Here is a 22,601-nt window from a genome sequence, read left to right as displayed (position 1 = left end):
TATATTTTATAGCGAGTTAGCTTATTATAATATAGTGCTGATTTGCATAATATATATGAACCTTCATTTGAGGCCCAAAACCCCAACACTAATTTGGACACAACATCTTTCCATTTGTCGGGTTTTAGATTCAGCCTACCTCTACTCTTCCTTAGATAAAGAGGCACAAGGACTCATTCTTGAAGGTCACAGTGATAGAGAATGAAGCTATTACAGTTCTCCTCCAGGGACTTGCTTCTCTACAGCGCTCTGCGAGTAAATCTGATGCTGTTGGAAGGTCTTGAGAAGACCAGATAAGACAGAATCAAAATAAAGCATCATTCAAATAGCATGGATATGATTAAAGTCAGGATCTGCGATCAGTGTAACTATAAATCCCAGTATTAAGATTACCAGGCTGGGGAGAGATGGCTCAGTGGATAAAGGGCTTGCCACACAAGTGTAAGGACAGGAGTTCAAATCCCCAGAGCCCTTGCAAAAGTTCAGCAGAGTTGGGGCCCACTTCTAATCCCAGTGCATGGGGGGCTCTGACAAGGGACTGCTCAAGAGCAAGCTGGCAATACCTTTGAGCTCTGGTTTAAATGAAGAGATCCTGCCTCAGTGTATAATAAGGTGTAGCACAAATAAGGAAGGCTCTCAGTGTCAACCTCTGTCCTGTATATGTGTGTGCAAACATGTGTATCTCCCACATGTCACACAGACACAAAATGAGCGATTAACACTAAATTTACAGCATAATTGCTTCTTAGAACTCACTACACTCTTATTTCATAAATATTTATTTTATTTTAATGTCCCCCCTCTCTCTAGGGTGTTGGGGGAGCTTGAGCCTATGAGAAAGGGTATCCATGTGGCCATGGCTTTGGATCCCGCCTGGAGTCTGAGTTATAAATGGTTGTAAGTCACCTTCCATGGGTTCTATGAACCAAACTCAAACTCTAATTCCTCCTTCAAAGCACAGTTTGTTACCACCTCCTAGGAGGGTTTTTGTTTTTGTTTTTGTTTTTGTTTTTGTTTTTGTTTTTTTAACTATCCTAGTGTGGTGGTTTGAATAAGAATGGCCCTTTAGGTCCACACATTTAAATGTTTGGTCTTGAGAGAGTGGCACTATTGGTTCTCTAGGAGGTGTGGTCTTGTTAGAGGAAGTGTCACTGGGGGTGGGCTTTGAGATCTCAAACGTTCAAGCCAGGCCCTGTGCGTGCTTCCTCTCTCTCTCTCTCTCTCTCTCTCTCTCTCTCTCTCTCTCTCTCTCTCTCTCTCCCCCCCCCCTCTCTCTCCCTCTCTCTCTCTCTCCCTCTCTCTCTCTTCCTGCTGATCCAGATGTACAGCCCTCAGCTACTTCTTCAGCACCTGCAGTCTGTACCGTCCTGTATCCCACCATGATGCTAATGGACTAACCTTCTGAACTGTAAGCCGCCCTCAATTAAATGCTCTCATTTATAAGAGTTGCAGCGGCTATGGTGGCTCTTCACAGACACAGAAAGTGTAACTAAGCCACCCCCTTGTCACTTTTTGCTCCGAGGACCTGTGATGGCAAATGTTTCTGTTCTATTTTCTAATTAAGAGAATATGACAGTTAGTGTTGCCTCTCAACTTGGCCCAATTTAGCATCATCGGGGAAGGAAAGTCTCAAAGATTGTCTCCATCAATTTTGACTGTGGGGACGGTTTTGACTGTTAACCGATACAGGAGGACAGAGTCCATGGCGAGAAGTGCTCTGTGTAAGGGTGCTGAACTGTGTAACAGTGGGGGAGGGGACAGTGACCAGAGCTTAAGCATGCCTATATCACGCTCTTGACTGTGGGTGTGATGAAGTGCCTCGGGTTCCCACCTTAGCTTTTCTGACATGATGCACTGTAACCAAAAATTGTGAGGTAAAATAAACCCTGTCTCCACCGAGTTGCTTTTTGTCAGGGCGTTTTCATCACAGCTAAAACAGCACACAGCTGTCTACATTCATCTGTCCCCTTTATCAAATAACGAGCTCTTCCTGTCTGATACTGTCTTAACGATCTCTATGTCTTCAGGAAGACCTATAGTATCACGTGTGTGTGCTAAGTGAATGTTTTTGGTGGGCATCTATGTATGTGTATGTGTATGCTTGCACGAGTGTGGAGGTCAAAAGCCACCCCTCGCTATTGCTCCTAGGTACTGTTCCCTTTATTTTATTTTTTATTTTTTATTTTTTTTGAGACAGGGTTTCTTGGCTGTACTAAAGCTCACCAACTCAGCTAGGCTGGCTGGCCGGGGAGCCCCAGGGGTCCACTTGCCTCTGTCTCCCCATAGCTGAGATTACAGGTGTGCAGCGCCACATTCAACATCCTAGTGTAAGGTTCTAGGGATCAAACTGAGGTCCTTGGGCTCAAAGGCGAGCACTGAGCTAAGTCCCTAGCTCCTCAGTGGCTTTCAGCTAATGTAATGAAGTCACATGTGCTAGCTGACCTGTGATTATGCCTGGGAAGCCTTCTCAGGGATTCCGAGCACCTGCATCGTGCTTTCAATGAGGAAACCGACCATTGCTAGGGCAGAGAAAGAGAGGTGGGTTGCAGGACAGTCTTGACCACCAAGGGCTTTTACTAGGTGTCCTGAGTGTGACAAAGCAGTTGAACTGGGAGAATGAACTGGGAGAATTGCCAAGACTAAAACTCTGAGGGGATGTGCATAAAGCCTTGTGTGTCCAACCCCTTTTCATTATAAAGCTTTAGTGACACTTGTCCAGCATCTCCACAGGGGCACTGTGGGTCACAGCTGACAATGCTACTTTTGCTCAGTTCCTCACCTGGCCCAGTGTGCAGAGACCCTTGATTGTAGGACATAAGACCTTTGCACTGTTTCTGGGGAGGTGATGGTTTATTTAGAGAGAGGTATGCCTCTGAAAGCAACTCATCCATATTTGGCTGTGTCTCTGTTTAGGAGGCTATGAGGAACAGGAAGGCAAGCATCTTCTTTTTGAACCTTAAACTTTACAGAAAGAGTGGTTGGGTGGGATGGCTTCAAACTCACAGCCAGGAAGTAGCAGGGCAGCATATGTCACTCTGGCCAAAGACTTGCCCAGAGCTATGGGGAGTCAATAATTCCAAGATAAGAGGCCCCATGCCAGCTTCCACAGGCAGCAGGCAGAGATAAAGCAAAACAAAACACCGGAAAGCAAAATAAACAATAGCAAGAACAACAAAGTAGAAGTAATTTAAAGAGGAGAAAAAAATCCCCCTAATCATCCCAACTTCATGGAAAGATGATATTTAAATGTCTACTGTCTTCATCTGGCAGATACAGAACCTTGCTTATACATGTGTGTGCATGCGGAGTACATGTTCATGTGTCCAGGTATTTGTGATGTTCCTTGTGTATGTGCAGGAACATGGGTGTGTGTGAGGGTGCAAATGAAATTCAGTGCAGTCAGGTATATGCATGCATGTGAAACAGCATGTGTATATGCAGGCACATGTGTGTACCTGTGCATATGCTCATGTGTACTTGTATATGTGTAGGCCAGGGATCAACTTCTATTCTTGTTCATTATGATACCATTACCTTATGTTTTGAAAAAGGCTCTCTCGCTGAACCAAGTAGACTAAAGTATCTCACCAGCAACCCTTAAGGGATAACCTTTTGTCTGGCTTCTTTGTACTTGGATTATAAGCATCACCACCACAACATTTTTACACGGGTTCTGAAGTTTAAATTCAGGTCCCCTTGCTTGCATAACAAACACTTCCAACAGAGCCTTCACCCCCGTCCCCAGACATAGTCCCTTAAGGTCTGTTGTATTTCCTTCTATTGGACCTACGCTCCAATCCCGTCGTCATCTGTGTAGTCATCCTTGTCTATCTCCTCTCAGACAGACATTAAACTCCCCCCACAGGTTCACTGGATCATTAATTCTCCCAACAGTCATCAAGTTTTACTGTTGTTTGTGTTATACGTGGGAGGATTCAAAAATTGATACGGCAAGGTTCTAGTCCCTAAAAAACTATAAAGGCTAAATCAATTAGGCAGAGAGTAGCAATCTCAGCCTACCTTCCATAGCACTGCTGACTGTCCTAAGCAAAGCACGGCATTTAACCACTGCACAGGAATGAGGGGCAGTGCTGCCCATGCTGATCACTGCACAGTGTTTAACCACTGCACAGGAATGGGGGGGGGGAGAAGTGCTGCCCATGTTGATCACTGCACAGTGTTTAACCACTGCACAGGAATGGGGAGCAGTGCTGCCCATGCTGACCACTGCACAGCACTTAGTCACTGCACAGGAATGGGGGACAGGGCTGACGGGGTATCACTGTACAGCATTTAGTCACTGCACAGGAATGGGGGGGCAGTGATGACTGTCCTGATCACTGCACAGCATTTAGTCACTGCACAGGAATGGGGGACAGGGCTGACCGGGGTGATCACTGCACAGCATTTAGTCACTGCACAGGAATGGGGGGGCTAGTGATGACTGTCCTGATCACTGCACAGCATTTAGTCACTGCATATGAATGGAGATGTAAAAAACACTTGTTTGCTTTAAGAACGGACAGTAGGTCTGCTCCGATGGTTCAAGTGTGTGCCATGCAAGCATGAGGACTGGAATTCGGATCCTTAGAAACCCATGTCCATGCTGTTGGGCTCCCACCATTCTAGCCTCAGAGAGCAGTGACAAGGGATCACCAGAGCAAGCTGGCTGGCAAAATCGCCCATGTACTCCATCTCTGTCATTGACCGAGAGAGTCTGTCTCAATGAATAAGACGGAGGAGCAACTGAAGATGGTTTCTGACCTCCACTTTGGGGCCATACATGTCCACAAGCATATGCACATAGATGTGCATACACACTTACACACACCCCTTACATACATGCAAACTTGCATGTACACAGATGAAAAATAAAAAGGATCAGGAGTGTATAAGATACTTTTTTCTTTGTTACTGTGACCAAACACCCGACAAAGGCAACTTGTGCTCATAGTCTGAGAGAGGATATAGTCCATCAGAGCACGGTAGACAAGGCAGTTAGACCATCAAGTGTCTGGTCACATCGCTTTCCCACTCAGGAGGCGGGAAATACACAGGAAGTTGGACCAGGCTAGAAAACCTCAAGTCCACCCGCCCCTACAAACACTAGAATGCCCCATTTCATTTAGAGACGTTCTATAACCTTCCCAGACAGAGAGAGAGAGAGAGAGAGAGAGAGAGAGAGAGAGAGAGAGAGAGAGAGAGAGAGAGAGAGAGAGAGAGAAAGAGGGACCCCTGATAGTGTTCGAACACATGAACCTGTGGGACACATTTCCCATTCCACACAACAACAAAGGCAGAAGAATATTAGAATTTTGTGGCATACTTCAACTTAGGCTGGGACTTAGGGAGTAAGGTGTGGACATTGAGGGAGGAGGAAAAAGCGCTTCCCAGGGGCATATGGATTCAGAGAGAAGAGACAAGGCTAAGAGAAGGAGACAGAGTCCTTCCTGCATTTGCACAGGATGTTCTCCTGGCTTCCAGTTAAACTCTCCCCCATACACTGAACTCACTCTGAGGCACAGCTTCCTCCAGGGCTTCTGCAGACCCAACCTCCCTGGCTTCTTTCCATCACTGTCTCACCCCAGTGCTCCAGGCTTCAAGAACAGGCTGTGAGGGAAAGAGCGAACTTTCCTAATCCCTGGAAGTCATATACCTTTTGGTTTGTTATATAGTCTTTTTTTCAAAGTTTTTTTTTTTTTTACTTCCAATTGTGTGTGTGCACAGTTGCCTGCCAAGGCTAGAAGAGAGCATCTGAATACCTTTGGAGACAGATTTACAGGTTGTGAGTCACCCAGTGAGGCTGTTGGGCATGGAACTTGGGCCCTCAGCAAGAATAGTACACAGGTGCTGATCCATCTCTCTGGCCCTTGTTACATCATCTTATTTTAAATTTTGTTTCCTAATAGAAATGACAGAAAATGTAGTCCATACAAATCATTACCTAGAGGATCAAAGTGACTCAATTCTGCAATAGCAAATGGCTGTTGTTATTAAACAAAATGGAGAAAACCTAGTATCTTGAATTCAATGGGTATTTAATTTGTTATCATTTTTAAATACTTAGAAAATGTCTAAATTTCTTTATGATAAGTACATTTAAAATGCAAATTAAAAGTTAATTTTCAAAACTGTTACTTAGGCAGACATTCTTTTGCATGGTTCTTGAGCTGTTCTCCTATATAAACTATACATATATTTTGTCACTTTTAAGTTGGGTTAATTTTGCTACCAGGATAGTAAAGTTGTCACTTAGCATTAAAACATGGCTATTTTATAACATGCTTTGTTGAAATAGTACAGAGACTTGACACTTTACTATCTAATTTGGTGTTTCTGTAGATCATAAAATTATCAAGATATCGATGTCTGTGCTTTGTTAACAGAACAAAGAGGGGTGACAGGGTTGGGCTGGCCTGGGTTGGTGTAGCACTGTGACCAAACAAATAAATGGTAGAAAGAAAGGGACCAGGGAAGGAAAACCTACCTTGTTCTTCCTGGAGTGAAAGTACTTATGCCCAGCTCAGGGGAGAAAAAGAAAAAGAGAAATTACACCATCAAGGGTGAAGCAGGTCTATTAAGAGTCTTGGCTGCAGTAGGAAGAGGGAAAAATCACTTTCTGCCCTAACCCCAAAGATCCTTTCTCATCTTCTCTATTGGTTCTCACTTGATCCAAGCCGTCATCTTGTCATTGAAAGTCTGACCCTGCAGGAACTGTGTGATCTTTCAATGTCCCTTATCTCACGGAGAGGCCATTTTTGGTCCTCTGACAAGTTAATATCTTCAGGCGCTGAGTGTGTGAGAGAGTGTCCCTGATGGACACTCTCCATATGTTTTCACATCTGACTGGCACTCATAATGGCACCACCAAAGCCCTCTCGTGAGGCCGAATGACAGATTCATGGCCTGCAGCTGTACTGCCATTTCAGCACACACACCCCCAAATGCCAGGAAGCTGTGCCCCAATTCACCCTGAGGATCTTTCTAAATTAGACTGCAGAGTTGTAGGGTAGGGCGGATGATGCCTCCGTAGCAGGTACTCTGTAGGCAAGGGGCAGAGCTGATCCACTCCAGAAACTCATAAGGCAAACCGATGTTGTCAGAGTGGGAGCCAGGGGGTGCTCTTAACTCTGTGTGTGTGTGTGGGGGGGGGGGAATTCTGCCTTCTTCTGTAGACTCCTTCTTGCTTAAGAGAGGTCCTGGCACAAGAGAAGGGAATGCTCCCTGTGCTTGCCTGTGCTTGACAACTACTGCAGCACTCTTGCCTTCCCTCTCCCTTGCCCAGACTTAATTTACTGATGTATGCTTATTACTGTTTCTGTGTGTGTGCTGTATACTGAATGGCTGCGTGTACTTGTGTGTGTGAGGGGACACATGCCCATGCATATACATGCAGAGACTGAAGGAGGGTGTTTGACGCACTGCTAAACCACTGTTCCCTAGGGCAACTTACAAAAGAAAGAGTATATTTGGATTTAGGGTTCCAGAGGGTTTGTGGTCCACAGTGGTAGGGACAGCATGGCAGCAGGCACAGGAAGCAGAGAGCTGACTGCTCACATCCTGAACAATAAGCAGGAAGCAGAGAGAGTGCATAGCGTATGCCTTTTGAAACCTCAAAGCCTACTCCTAGGGACAGACTTCTTCTAGCAAGGCTGTATCTTTTAAACTTTCCCTGCTACCAATTGGCAACAAAGTGTTCACAGCCAGAGCCTATGGGCAATCTCAGTCAAACCACCAAAATAAGCAAAAAAAAAAAATTATATATATATATATATATATATATATATATAAAATAAAAGTATCTAAGGGTATATATATATATATGTATATATTCTTAAAATATGCTGGGTCAATGGTTGGATATCCATGAATTTAATATGCGGCCCAAGACAATTCTTCTTCATCCAATGCAGAGAAGACAAGCTTGGACAGCCCTAGCTAAGAGTCAGTAGTACAGATCACATATGTATTATGAACAGTGATACTGGCTGTGGGAAATTAGGAACAGAACATTGAGATGACGTCTTGGCATCAAAGAGATCATCACTGAACTAAAAAGAAGCTCTGAGGAGAAGCATCCCTTGGGTTTTATATGAAATTCTCCATTGTCACAGGAAATCAAGACTGCATTATTTTTCACAAGCCTTTGAAGTGCCCAGTCACGTGACACAGAAAGCTAATATCCAGGTGGTATCCCAAGCGGGGCCATCTAAAGGGATCACCATGACTATGAAGATGGTTGGGAGTATGCAGCCCTGGGGCTGGGTTTCAGAAAGGGGTGTGTGTGGTTTGTGAGAACACGGCAGTGATGAGCATGAAATATTCTGCCAAGCTAGACCGATAGATTTATATCCTGAAAATGAGGATGTAGAGAAGAAAAACACGACAGGGCTGTAGCCTAGTTTTATTTTTGCCGCTGTGCTAAAAACACTCTAAATACTAGAGGAAGAAAGAGTTTATTTAGCTTATACTTTGAGGTCCCAGTCCATCACTGAGGGAAATTGGGGCAAAATCTCAAGAAACTGAAGCAGAAACTATGGTGAGGTGTTCAAGCTCATGATCAGCAAGCTTTCCTGCTCAGGCCCGTACCACCTTCTCAGGGAATGGTGCTGCCCGAAGTAGGCTGGGCCCTCCTAAACAAATTAGCAGTTGCCTATGGCCACACCACTCTAAACATACTGGATCTTATCTGAATAAATTAATAGTCAAAGCAATCCCCTGTAGTCATATTCACAGGCTAACTGATAGACACAATTCCTCTACTGAGATTCCCTTTCATAGGTGACCCTAAGTTGGATCAAGTTGACGATAAAAACTAGCCAAGGAAGAATGAGTATAGAATCTTAAGACATTATCATCTCATCATTTCATCTGAAATAATACTAACAAAAACAATCCACACCTTGGTTCTAAGCTGTCAGACACTCTTTCTTTTGGTGTGAGTAATAGACATATGGTGGTTTTATATATATATTGTGACATGAATACAGGCAGTAGGACACTTTAAAAATGCCAATCAGAAAGCAGAAAAGAAAAAATGTCTCGGTTTGAATATATGAGTGTAATATCCTATTAGAATAATGGTAAAAAAAACAAAAGGCAGGACACAGAAGAGAGGGGCAAAAGTTAGATAGCAGGAACCTTCTAGAAATTATAACAACATGGGCCACTTTCTGTGATGTATTAAGGAAGGTTTGAGACATATTGGTCACACATGGCGCTGTTCATTACTTAAAATGGACAATCTAAATCATGGACCTTGGGCTTGAAAAATGGTTCCATTGGTAAAATTCTTGCCTTGCAAGCATGAAGACTTGAGTTCAACCCTTAGCCACCATGTAAAAGAATCCAGGAGCAGTGGTGTGAATAATCCCAGTTCTGGGGAAGCAGAGATGGGTGGATCCCCAGGCCTTACTAGCAAAGTTGCTCATTGAACTCCAGACTAGGGAGAGACTTTGTCTCAAAAAAATAGAGTTGATAGGGACAGTTGAGATTCTTCTTTGGGTGCCATGCACACCTACACCTACACCTACACACACACACACACACACACACACACACACACACACACACACACCTAGTTCTTTTGTTTATTCAAAAGTTCCCTAAAGTGGGAGAACTAAATGGAAGCCAAACTGGGTAGTGGCAGCGTTGATTTCATTAGCTTTCCACACTGACTCCTCCCCCTGTCAATTGAGCTGTGTGACTTAGCCTCTCTCTGTGTGGTGATAGTGATGCCAGGTTCTGCCTCATAGGATCGTGAGAGATCAGGTCAGCAAAGACTTTGAATTCTGTGGCACACTATGCAACATAGTGATCTCTGCATGTTTGTCCAGTCACATTTTATTAGGGGCAAAGATGAGTTCTTGCTTATAGACCTTACTCATGTTTTCCTTTAAAGTCATTTGAGGATCTGGGATGTAGCTCAGTGGTAGGGTGCTTGTCCCATGCATGCAGCCCCTGAGCCAACAGTGCATTCAACAACCACAATAACAACAACAACAACAACAAAGCCAACCAAGCAAGTAAGAAAACCAACAAATATTTGAGGAGTAGTTCACATGCAGAATTGCCTATATTTAATGTAATTGACTCTTGCCTGTCATTTTGTTATAGTTAGACATCAGTATTTACTGTGCTCCTGAACCCCCTCATTCTAGTTACCTTTATAGAGGAGTTGGAATGCTTGGATTTGTTTTACAGAAATAATTCATCAATACCCATCATAGTTCACTAGATAATAATATGGTTTGTACACAATCACAATATTAATTTAATTTTAAAACCTTTTGAGGGAACAGTTATGTCATAGTACATAACATATAGAGATCTGAGGACTATTTGGGGGAATTAATTCTTTTTTTTTTTTTTTTTACTATGTGTATTTCTGAGATTGATGCTGGGCTGTCAGGCTAAGCTGTTTTGCCAGCCCCACATTAGTAAGTTTGGAATTCTATAATTCCAATTCTATAATTACCATGATATGTACTCTATACACAAACCGAGTGACTGAAATAACTAATTATTCATGAACTTCTAACCTAATTGGTAAGATAAAACTAGGATACTTGACAGAGAGCTCTACCACAGCTGCCAGGTGGACAGCGCTTTGTTTTGTTTGTGACACCAGCCTTCATCACGCTGCCTAAGATGTGCCATTGACATCCTGGGATCAGTGAGTCTCCCGCTTCCCCCTCCTGACTGTTGTGACTAAAGGCAGGCACCACTGTGCCTGATTATTCATCTAATAAATGATTGTCATTTATTAGAACCTGTCAGCTAAATTCTTGGATGCATCCTTTTTTTTTTTTAATTGGCTGTGACTTAAAATGGCCTTTTCTAACCAAGTCACCATGGACCGAACCATCATCTTCCTATATTCCTATTTGGGTGGCTACATCATATGGTTAAGAATTGTTGAGCTATCTTCTGCGAAGGAAAACTTAAACAGTTTTCTAAAATATAAAATAAATGACTTGATGTCCTCAGGGAGGACTTCCTTCTGAGTCCACAAGGAAGAGTTATAGGGTCTGTAGTTTTTGCAGGCAGGTACACACTGGTCAGTGTTTTTGCTCTATATGTGACTCTCCCACACAGCCGACAGGATATCAGGCATCCATATAAAATCAGAAATTTTCAGGAAAGAGAGAGAGCACAAAGTTCCCTATGTTTATGCAAATCAACCTCTCAGCTCTCAGGATGGATTTGCCGCTTCTTCATTATCCTATTCAACAAATAATTACCAAGTGTCAATAGGTGAAAAGCAAGCGTGTGTGGTTTTTCTTTTATCTCCATGGTGAGTGCTTGTTCTCACTTAATCCCCACAGCAACATCAGAAAACCGAGTTGTGAGTGAAATAATGAGTGAACTGCAGATCCAGCTCCTTCCTCCGAGTATGACTATGCCACCCAGGTGTTAGACCGCGGGTGTTCCAGTCTCATTTCTGTTGCTGTGATAAAATATGCTGACAAAAAAGCAATTTGAGGGAGAACGAATTTATTCGGCCTGTAATTTCAGTCCGTTATTGTGGGGGAAGTCTAGTCAGAAACTTGAAGCCCGTAGTCATACTAGATCCCTAGCCAAGAACAAGGAATGCATATGTGTTCTGTACTCAGCTAGATCCCTCTACTCCTATAAAGTCCAAGGACCAAACCAATGGGATGGTGCTGCCCACAGTGGAACAGGCCTTCCCTCGCATTAAAGCAATCAAGACGATCCACTACAGACATCCTCATAGGCCACGTGATAAAGACAGCCCCTCACTAAGACTGTTCCCAGCTAATTCTAGGTTCTCAGCAATTGACAGTTAACATCATCTCACTAGGCATTATATTTTACCATTGTTCCTCATGGGTCTCTTAACAGCCTGTGATGGCTGGGTTTTGTCAACTTGACAAAAACTGAAAAGAAGGAATCTTAATTGAGAAAATGCTTCTCTAAGATTGGTCTCTAGGCATCCATAGGGTGTTGTCCTGATTAATGACTGGGGCAGGAGGGCCAACCTCATTGGGGTGCTATAAGGAAGATGAGCAAGCCTTGAGGAGCAAGCTAGCAAACAGGTTTCCTCATGGCCTCTGCTTCCGAGCTTCTGTTTACAAAATCCCTGCCTTGAGTTTCTGTCCCGATGTTCCCCTTGAGGATGACTGCAACTGAGAGGTAAAGTAAAAACCTCTCATTCCCAAGTTGTTTTGGGACAAGCTCTTTACCACAACAATAGAAAAGCAAACTAAGACACAGCCTACCTTTAGTGAGGGTTATAGGAGGATGACTCATGAGAATGAAAATTCCTTGGTGACCCATGTAAACTTTGATAACTAACACCCAATGGACAGACCCCGAGGTCTGTGCATCGCCTGATCATCTGCCCCGGCCACTTAAATATGCATGTCAGAAATTTGTGATGGTCAACGCAAAAGCTGCACTGTCTCCAGAACATGTGTTTACTCTATAAATAAACCATCAGGATTCATAAACAGTGACTGCAGATCCTTAAACACTGTTCCAGAAGAGCCTTGAGTTAGAACAAGCACAACAGAAAAATTCAAGAGCAGGCAACAGCTGTTAAAGGTAATTACAATATTGGATCTTGATTGTAAAAACGGCAAAAGAAATGGAGCTTTTCACAAATTCAAGATCCCCATTGACAAGCACTGATGGTGGTCGGGTCCAGGAAACAGAGTGGAGCCACACAATTTCTCCCTGTGGCCTGCCAACAACTTTTGAGTCATGAATTATAAATTATGTTCCAACAGATAAAGCAGAGAGGAAATTAATTTCTGAGATGAGATCTACTTTGTAATTCAAAGAGCTCTTCTGCTTTAATTTAGGGGTGGGGTTAACTGCCGGGACTGTGTTAGTAACTCCCTTCCCTTCTAGGAACTGCAGCTTCTCATTGGTCCACAGAGGAGGACTGAGATGTTTATGCCAAAGATGGGGAGAATTGACGAAGAACTCAAGCACTGAGAAAAAATTTCAAGGAGGATTTCCTATGATGACGGAGATGTTCTTGTTATACACTGTGCACCCAAGGTTTCAGACTACTTAGTATACTTCTAGTGGAACCTTGAAGTTAACTGTAGCTTAAGGTAACTTTGTGTGTGTGTGTGTGTGTGTGTGTGTGTGTGTGTGTGTGTGTGTGTGTGTAGGACAGAGAAGAACATCCTCAGGTGGCATCCTCAGGCTGCCATGCACCTGAGGCTGTCTCTTTACTGTCCCACACCTTGCTGAGTAATTCCCTATGCTAGCTGGTCAGTGAGCTCCAGGGATCTGCCCTTCCAGAATAACAAACTCGTGCTACAGCCATTTTAATTTATATTTCTATGGGGGTTCTGAGGACAGTTCCCATGCTTGCAAACAAGCAATTTACACTCTGAATATCCCCCCAGTGTTTAGTGTAAAAATTTCAAGTGGGAATTTAAATAGCCTTCCATGGACAGTGGCTCTGGTGCTGGCCACTACAGTTTCAATGACCAAAAGGTTTCTGGTTAACCTCAAGCTTAGTCGGTCAGAACAAGTAATTTATGAGTCACCTTTCACAAAGTGTACATGTCTCTATAAAACCACATCACAGTCTGGCATAATCCAGAAAAACTCTGGGGCACAGCTCATAGGATGCAGTCTGAGTAAATGTATATGTTAACAGAAGGAGTGTGTTGGGGGGCTGGTGGTGGGAAAGAACAAAGGTTAACCCTCTAGCCTCCTATGCCAATTCATGTGTTCCCTGACACACGGCATGTTCTCTCACAGTTGGCATCAAAATGAAACAGGTGGCTTGACTTCCCCGAACTGTGCAAGTTAGGAAGGTCCCTGAGTGCGGAGAGAGCTCTCAGACAGAGAAGAGTCACTAAGGGCACAGTCTTGGAAGGGAAAGGAACAATGCTCCACAGAAGGCTGCAGGTTGCAAATATCCCAGCTGCCACTTGGATCATAGTGAGCTCAAAGTAACGACATGTGCTGTAGCATTTCCTAAACCTTCCTTACTTGTCACAGAATGCACTGAGATGAGCAGTGCTCCGCAAAGCCATTACTTTTAATTGAACTTAGTGGAGAATATGTTCTGCATCCTCTGTGTGAGTGCATATGTGTGTACATGGGTGTGTGTGTCTCTGTGTGTGTGTGTGTGTTCAAGTGTGTGCACGTGGATATAGAGGTGTTGCTCCTCAGGACACTGTCCTCATTCTAATAAAAAGAAACAGGGTCCCTCTCCTTTATCTGGAACTCACCATTTGGCTAGACTGACTGCTCAAAGATCCACCGGCCTCTGCCTCCCCAGCGCTGGGATTAGAAGCACATGCCACCACACATTTAAAAAGCCAGCCCAGAGGACACCGCCCCATGTTCCCTTTGCCTGTGTACTCTTCTTTGGAACTCTTCTTTGTATGAATGCAACTTTCAAAAGTAGAGAATGTGAGCGACATTCACTTTTAATGTGACCGCCTGAGACAGCGAGGCACTGGGATTTCGGTACACTATGCCTTACCCCTGGGGAGGCTGGCAAGCTTTCAATGTTAACAACTTCCTGTCAAGACATTTTTTTGGGGGGCACAAAGGCTGTTTTCCATATAAACACTTACCTGGAGGAGCACATCAGAAGCCGGTCTGACTCGCTGTTGGAACAGGATGCTGAGCACTCGGTTCTGTTGCTCCAAATCAAACACTCTTGTTTTCAACTTTACACATTCCTCCCTCAGATCCTACAAAGAACACATCGAAGAAGGAAAAGAAAGTCTGACTGAAAGACTGTTTTGCATATTATGGCTATATTTTATATGATACTTTCAGACACATTAGGAAAAAAATACCATTCTATTCTTCAAAGCACCCAGAAAAATAAGTCACGAACAACATTTTCTTGCACAGACCATTGTCTGATGGAATTGTTATGTTCAGGGAAGACCAATTGTACAGAAATAAATAAATAAAGCACCTTGAAATCAGAAATGCATTAATGCAGTCTGCTATTTTTGTAGGCGGTAAATCTTCATGATATAAAGTCAATTTATGTTTCTACCTATATATTATGCTTTTTTCGCTGTCTTCATAAAAGCAATCATAAAGTACAAACCGCAAGGACAACAATATTTTTACAATGAATAGAGAATTGATGAACTAAAGGAACTAGTGCTTTAGATGGAGCCTTCCCATGTCATTTAGGGAAACGAGTTGAGATTCTCAACATTGTGACTAACGTAGTTGCGGATGTATTTAGTGGAAAGAGGTAGCTCTGAAGAAAGGTGTACCTTCATGTGTGTCAGGAGTATATATGTATGCAGATACACAAACACATGTGTAACAATGTGTGTAAAGGAATGAGGACAACCTTGAGTGTTGTGCCTCAGGTTGCATCTACATCTATTGTCTGTATGAGTATGTGTGTATGTCTGTGTGTGTGTGTGTGTGTGTGTGTGTGTGTGTGTGTGTGTGTGTGTTGTGTGTTTCTCTGTGCCTTGCTTTCTGGAGTACCATCCAGGAACCTTGGGTAGAGAAATAACACTCACATTACTGCTTGACACAGCATGAAAACAACAATCCAGGAAACTTCATTACATTTAACGAATAGTTTTCAAACCAGCTGCATTTGAGGGTTTGTTGCTGTTGTGTTTTATAGACAGGTGTGCCACTGCCTTGGACCTTGCTTAGTAGGCTAAGCAGGCAGGAAATCTTAGAAAACTTTGTTTCCACATCCTTAGTGCTGGGAGTACAAGTGTACACTTTCCTGCCTGACCTTTTTACACGAATTCTGAGGTTAAGTCCCTCATAATCGCAAGGCAAACACTTTGCCAACTGAGCCATCTCTCCAGTCACAAGTGAAGCCTTTTAAACTACCACTGCAACTTGTCCATCCTCCAAGCTGTGGACCAATATTGTCTGGGACACTTTGGTCTCACTCCCGGGGAAGGAACACAGTTTAGTTATCACTTCTGTGCCACTGTTGGGAACAACTGTTTTAAATAGTTCAAGTACCTCCAATACCTTTCCCCCAACTCAGTCAGGAGCTGCGGAATAGGGCCTTTGGGGACTCCACAATGGGGCTGCCTCCCTCCTAGGCTGTGATAACTTAAGTCCTTGTACAATTGGATGGTGACTGCCTCTCTTATAAGATTGAAAAGTAAAGGTCAGATTCAAGGCTCTTCCAAATCTGGCCTCTTCCTAGAGTTCGAGGTCCATCCACTGCTGCCTTCCAGACCAATTGACCAACTTGCTGAAGTCCAGTTTAAGTGTCCCTTCTTGGACACCTTACCTGGTGCCCATCGTGACTATTCCATTGTTTAGACTCCGTCAAGCGCTCACTGCCTCTACTGTAACCCTAAGCATAAATCACATTGTGCTGCCTTCATCTTGCTGCGGGCCTGTCTTGTCAGCTAACTGACATATCCATAAGAAGAAAAACCAGAACACGGCACGGTGCTTTTTTTTCCATTCTCTCTTCATCTATCTTTTAACACACCACTGAATACAGGAGGAGCTTAGTAGATGCTTGTGTTTATTTACTGTGTTTGTTGTAAATGCTGTTAGAGCTGATGATGCTATCAAAATCCCCCAGTAACCAGCATGATGACGAGAGGTCAGCTTTGCCAGCAAGTCCAGTGTGTGGATCTCCGTTCTCTGACATGGACAGTGATGGGCTTATATGGGCCCTGAAAGGTAGGGAAAGTGCCAGCAGGCAGCATTGCTGTCCAGAACTCAGTGGTGACTAACCTTTATTAAAAAGTCTTTGTGTGGGTGTGTATGAAGTGGTGTGTGTGTGTGTGTGCACTCATGTGGGCTTGTAGGCATATACACACCATCACATCATGTGACTGGAAATAGGAGGACAACCTAGGTTATTGGTCTTCACTTTTCACTTTCTTTAGGACAGGGTTTCATTGCTTGCTGCTGACCCTAACTGGCGTTGGAGCTTCTTGGAATTTTCTTTTCTCTGTCTTCCATCTCCTCATAGAAATGCTGGGATTGCAGATGCATACATTACCCTGTTCATTGTTAAAAAGGGTCCTGGGCATATGAGCACATGTACATGTCTTTAAGAAGCAAGGACTTTAGCTACTGAGCCATCTCTTCAGCTGTCTCTAACCTTGTGACATTGTGGTATGAGTTTGTCACTGTTCACAACTATCTTGGGGCACATGCAGCTCATATAGATCGGACCTACCTGGCCCAAGTGATGGCTATTGAAAGCATGTTCTATATCAACCTTGTTCTCTAGCTGCCCTGTCCACTAGAGAGAGAGAAGGCTGCTAAGGCTGAGTGTGAACATGCACCACCATGCTCTACAGCATTGGTTCTGCTTATGTGGGAAAGGAAATCGTTCTGAGCACTGTTCCCTGCACAGGGAATGCTCTTTCATCCTTGCTAGTTATGTGTGAAGCCCATGCGGGAAATAATTTTATGCTGATCTGTGTCCCCTAGGAAGACAATGCAGAGGGCAGAAGGCAGAAGCAGAAGTGTGTATTCCGCACACGGGCACTCCACCTTTTTTTTTTTTTTTTTTTTTTACAGCATTCAACCTCTGCTTATCATGTATGCTAATTTCTGTTGCCGGCATGCACATAACACTTTCTGCTCCCAACACTAATTGTTTTTACTACTGCTAATTAAGTAATTAATAAAAGCTGACTGTGGGGTAGATAAATATTAATAGTGCCCATTGGCTGGGGGAAACACAAGCATACTGACTTGCAGGAGGTGAAAGAAAATGCAAACAGAGAGGTGTCAGTTTGTAAGGAGAAAGGGGAACTGGAGGCTGCAGCACTAAAACTGAAACTGGCCAAGAGCACAGGTGCAAAATCAAAGAGTTCTTCAGGTGTAACACAGAAAACAGAAATGAAGATGTCTTTTGTTGAGTTTATATTTTTCATTGTTTTTGTATGTACCACTGTATGGGTATAAGTCAGAGGACAATGGGAGCCATGTCCCTCCCTCCATGAAGTGGTCCTGGGAAGTGAACTCAGCTCATCTGGCTTGGCAGCAAGTGCCTTTACCCGCTGAGCCATCTCTCCAGCCTCTACAGAGGGTTTTTATATAAACACTTGAATTTCAATGGTCACCTCTATCATTCAAAGAACACTGTAAGTTAATTAGTGGGACCATGAACACAAACAGGAGCCTGGGGACAATTTGATTTTCCAGCCTATCACATGGTAAGGGAAGGAGAGATGTAGGAATGTGATATCAATCTAATGATCTCTGACAGAAACTGAGCTGGTCTGAATGTTTGTAGATAGGAAAGATCTGCTTGTGTGGTCTTTAATGTTTTTTATAATGCTCACAGAACCTGTGAGTGGCAACTGTATTAGTTACTTAAATTGCTGGGGAAAATATCAGAGAAGAAGCAACTGAGGGGAATTAGAGTTCCTTCTGGCTCATGGTTTGAAGGTCCGCAGTTCACCATGATGGGAAGACATGGTGACATCTCTACAGCACTGGAATTGAAAGTATATGGCATCACATTCAGCTTTTTAAGTGGGTTTTTGAATCAAATTCAGGTCTCCATGCTTGAAGAGACAATCATTTTAACAACTGATCCATCTCCCCAGCTTAAGTCACTTTTAATCCATGTGATGGCTGAACAGTTTATGCAATTACAGTGAATAGAGTCATTACCCAAACTAGTTGACATCTAGTTGTGAGATTTTCAGTCCAAAGTAAGATCCATTCAGAGACAGCTTGCTTCCTAGTTTATAGTGTGTCTCAATATGGAGTCCTGCATATTTCTAGATTTTCCCCAACATCTTAGTCTTTTGTTTCAATATTTGAGATCATAATTAGCTGTTCTAATTTTTTCTGTTGCTGTGACAAAATATTCTAAAACAAGTCTACTTAGAGGAGAAAAGGGTTTGTTTGGCTTATAGTTCCAGAACACAGTCTATTGCTGTGGGAAGGACTTGAAATAGTTGCTTGCATCATGTCTCTGGTCAAGAACTGAGAGATGAATGCCTCCAGAGCACCTGCCTGCTGCTACTTATACTCAACTAGCTTTCCTTACTCTTACACATTCCAGGGCTCAGCCCAGGGAAACGGTGTCACTCACAGCATGCTGGGTCTTCCTACATCAATAAATAATTAAAACAATACCCTACACACAAGTCCACTGACCCTAATCTAGATAATTCTCTTCATAGGTGGTTCTAGTTTGGACCGTGCTGACAAATAAAACTAACCGGCAGGATCACTGTTGGATTTCAGTCTACGTGTTGGCTTTTGCCACAAACTTTTCAGTCCTACTGATGTATTGGATAAGTAAATTATGGAATGGGAATGAGTAGGCACAATGGCATAGGGGTAAAGCCATATACAGGCTCTGCCACTTTGTAGTAGTTCCAATTGCTGACAAAGTGTCTTATTCCTACACAGGGCTGCACACTGAACAAAATGACAGTGGATTTTAAGCCTTGGATATATGTGAATACTTGTAAATATAAGACTTCTTTAGGAACCATCTCTACAGAGGCCATTCCTGTAGGAAGGTGTACAAGTGGTCAAGTGGCATCTCCCTGAAAGGGAAATATGTGGAGGCATGAGGCAGGAAAGTAGAACATACCCTATGCCAGTCTCGCTCTACATTGCGGAGGGAAAAGCACCATGGAGTATTTGGCTTCTCTAAGGGCAAGCCAAGATGGTCGATGAGGAGGAGGAGAGTTAACTCCAGGGAAGTTTTCTTTCTTCCAACTTTGGTATTAGTGGAAAAGTGTCATTGGAGATTCTAGAAGTGTTACATATTCAGTGGTATAACAGACTTGATGATGAGAAAATATACAACCCGAGTTACTGACTTTACTTGCACTGAGCAGCTGGGGCCTATGATTCTTAAGTATAAATGAAAGTGAAAGGTGCTAATACTGTCATTTAATGCTACTGATCCAAAGGAGAACAGGTTCTGTGCATGTATGAAGAATTATGTATGTGCAAGTGCACATCTGTGGGTGTGAGTAGGGGAGGGGCAGAGGACACCTTTGATGTCCCTCTTTGGGTGCTCTATAAGTTTCATTTGTACTTTTGAGACTGGATCTGTCCTTGAGACCTGAAGCTTGTTTTTTTAGGTGTTGTTGCAAGCCCCAGGGATAAGCATTGCCTCTGTTTCCCCACTGTGTGGATAATAGGTGTAAGCCTTGATGCCTAGCTTTTTTTAAAATGTGGATTCTGGGACTTGAAGGTGGGCTTTCATGTTTGTACGGCAAGCACCTTGCCAGCTGATGATCAACAGAGAAACATCCTTGAATAATGTTATAGGTGAATGATGTTATTTTTATATTTTTATTTTATGTTTAATTTATTCATTGTGTGTGTGCGCGCGCGCGCATGCATGCGCGCAAGTGTGTTTGAGATAAAGAGAGAGAAAAAGGAGAGACGAATCACTGACAATTTCTGTCTTAATTTTCTTATTTGTATGTGGGTTGCACTTATTTAAAAAAAAAAGACCTTCTTTTAAAAAATAGTCTCATGAAGCCCAGTATTCAAGGATGACATTGAACTTCTGATCTTCCCGTCCTTCTCCTGCCTGCTGGGATAACAAACCCTGTACCACGGAGACAGGTCTATGCAGTTCTGGGGGCGGGAAGCAGTGAGCACTTGAGAAGCACCCTACCCACTGTGCTGTATCCCAAGCCGTGTTATGGTCATAAATGAAGAGAAGCCTGTCTTTTTGAAGCAATTTTCACATCCCACGGGAGCCAGGAGGTGCATATTTAGCAGAATGTGACCCTGTGGACTCTCCAGAACCTCTGGCATGGCTTCCTGCTTGGTGAGGTCCTGGGGTATGCTGTCCAGGGCTAGCTCATCCCTGTGTGCCTGGAAACCCACCTGCACTGTAGTAGACGGATGTGTTTACCAGCTATTATTGGGATTTGTGCAGCTATTTTTTGGTGGCTGACCTAATGGGTTCTGCTTTCCTCTGTACTGTGCCAGACCCCTGAGGCACCATTAAAGAGACAAGAAGAAGTGTTTCAAAGGCTGCAGAGGCTCTCCCTTTGCCATGGAATAAAATAAGCACAGAGTTTGCAACAAGTAGAAAACAACCAAGAAATCAAAGATTTCCAGAGACAAAGGTATCTAAGTACACTGTGGCAGAAATCTGGGTTATTCACCAGCATCTGATTTTCACCTTATTCCATAGTAAAAGAACAACTAGTTCTCTTCTGTACACCTCACTACAGCAACAATCTATTCACCGGTTTTCTTAAGTGTGGCTCTGTGATTAAAACGTTTTCAAGGAAATACAGCCATGCCCCATGGAAACTTCTAGATGTCATCTGACAAGACAGCTAGTGGCTAGTGAGATGGCTTAGTTGATAATTTTAAAGCCAGAAGTCAGGTGGCAGAAGGAGAGAACCTTTCACATACATATTCATGCTAAGGTGTGAACACACCCATAAGTAAATAATACATATAAAGAGGTTTTTGTTGTTGTTTATTTTGGTCTTTCTTTCTTCTTTCTTTCTTTCTTTCTTTCTTTCTTTCTTTCTTTCTTTCTTTCTTTCTTTCTTTCTTCTTTTTTGGTTTTTCGAGGTGTGTCACCATGCCCAGCTTATTTTGGTTTTTCAAGACAGGGTTTCTCTGTGTACCCTTGGCTGTCCTGGACTCCCTCTGGAGACCAGGCTGGCCTTGAACTCACAGAGATCTGTGTGTCTCTGCCTCTCAGAGTGATGGAATTACAAGTGTGCACTACCACACCCAGCTGGGATTTTTTTTTCTGTTGTTGTTGTTGTTCTTTGTTTTTTTTTTTTTTTCTTTTTTAAGATAGCTGTTATGCACTCTTTACCCTCTACAAACTTATATTTTTTTCTTCTTCTAGTGATTGGGATGTGGGTACAATGACTGGAGTTAGAGCAGTTATTTTGGACCATTAGTCAGAACTAGGAATTGTGGCTTCATCTCACAGGAAGTGAGAGAGGTCAGAGACATCATGGACTCAGAGCTGAACGACCACCCCTCCATTGACTACCTAGAAACTTACAAGGAAGAAATCGCTCTTTAGCGTATGTAAGCCATCACTGTTACACAAATCTGTTCCTTCCAACAGAACCCAACTCTAAATAACATACTTGGATGCCTTTATTTATATGATGTTGCTATCAAATGTGAAATAGCTAAAAATTACTTGCTAAAGGAAAAGTAACAGATGTCTCCCCAAAAATCCCATCACAGTGTGTGTACAGTATAAATTTAAATAATATTTAAGGCTATCTATTAGACAGGGCAGACATCTGATACATTTCTACTAAAGACAAGGTGGCACCAGTGATTTCTGTTCTTCCTACTCACAGCCTTCAGGACATGCTGCAGAAGCTGGGAATTCTTTTAGGAAAGTTATGCTTTGAAGAAATTGACAGAATAAACAAAATCCGAGGGAACTAGAGTTTAGGCTCAGTGAGAGGTGGCTAGAATCAGAATCACCAAATAAAGTGTTCCAACCCTGTCGACTTGGGACAAACATGAATTTACTTACTCTGGCTGACGGTTAACCCTGACTGTCCACTTGACAGGGCATAGAATCACCTAGAAGATAAGCCTCTAGGCATATCTGTGAGAAGGTTTGTAGACTGAGAATAACAAAGGGGGAAGACCTCCCTAAATATGGGGAGCCATTACATGAACTGGCGCCCTGA

General features: G+C 43.1%; 1 protein-coding gene across 13 annotated transcripts in view; it reads right to left on the bottom strand.

The window, feature by feature from the left end:
* The window catches only part of NCKAP5 (NCK associated protein 5), a 915,906-nt gene that overhangs the window by 179,713 nt on the left and 713,592 nt on the right, over window positions 1-22,601 (bottom strand). For all 13 annotated transcript variants that reach the window (XM_084799427.1, XM_084799426.1, XM_084799429.1 and 10 more), the window contains one exon: window positions 14,574-14,693. In XM_084799427.1, the coding sequence (XP_084655553.1) occupies window positions 14,574-14,693 (120 nt within the window). The remainder of the gene's footprint in view (window positions 1-14,573; window positions 14,694-22,601) is intronic.

The sequence above is a fragment of the Acomys minous genome (genome assembly GCF_964271855.1).
Source record: "Acomys minous genome assembly, chromosome: 1".
NCBI lineage: Eukaryota > Metazoa > Chordata > Mammalia > Rodentia > Muridae > Acomys > Acomys minous.
The sequence above is the reverse complement of the archived record's forward strand: the minus strand, read 5'-3'. Positions and strand labels throughout refer to the sequence as shown.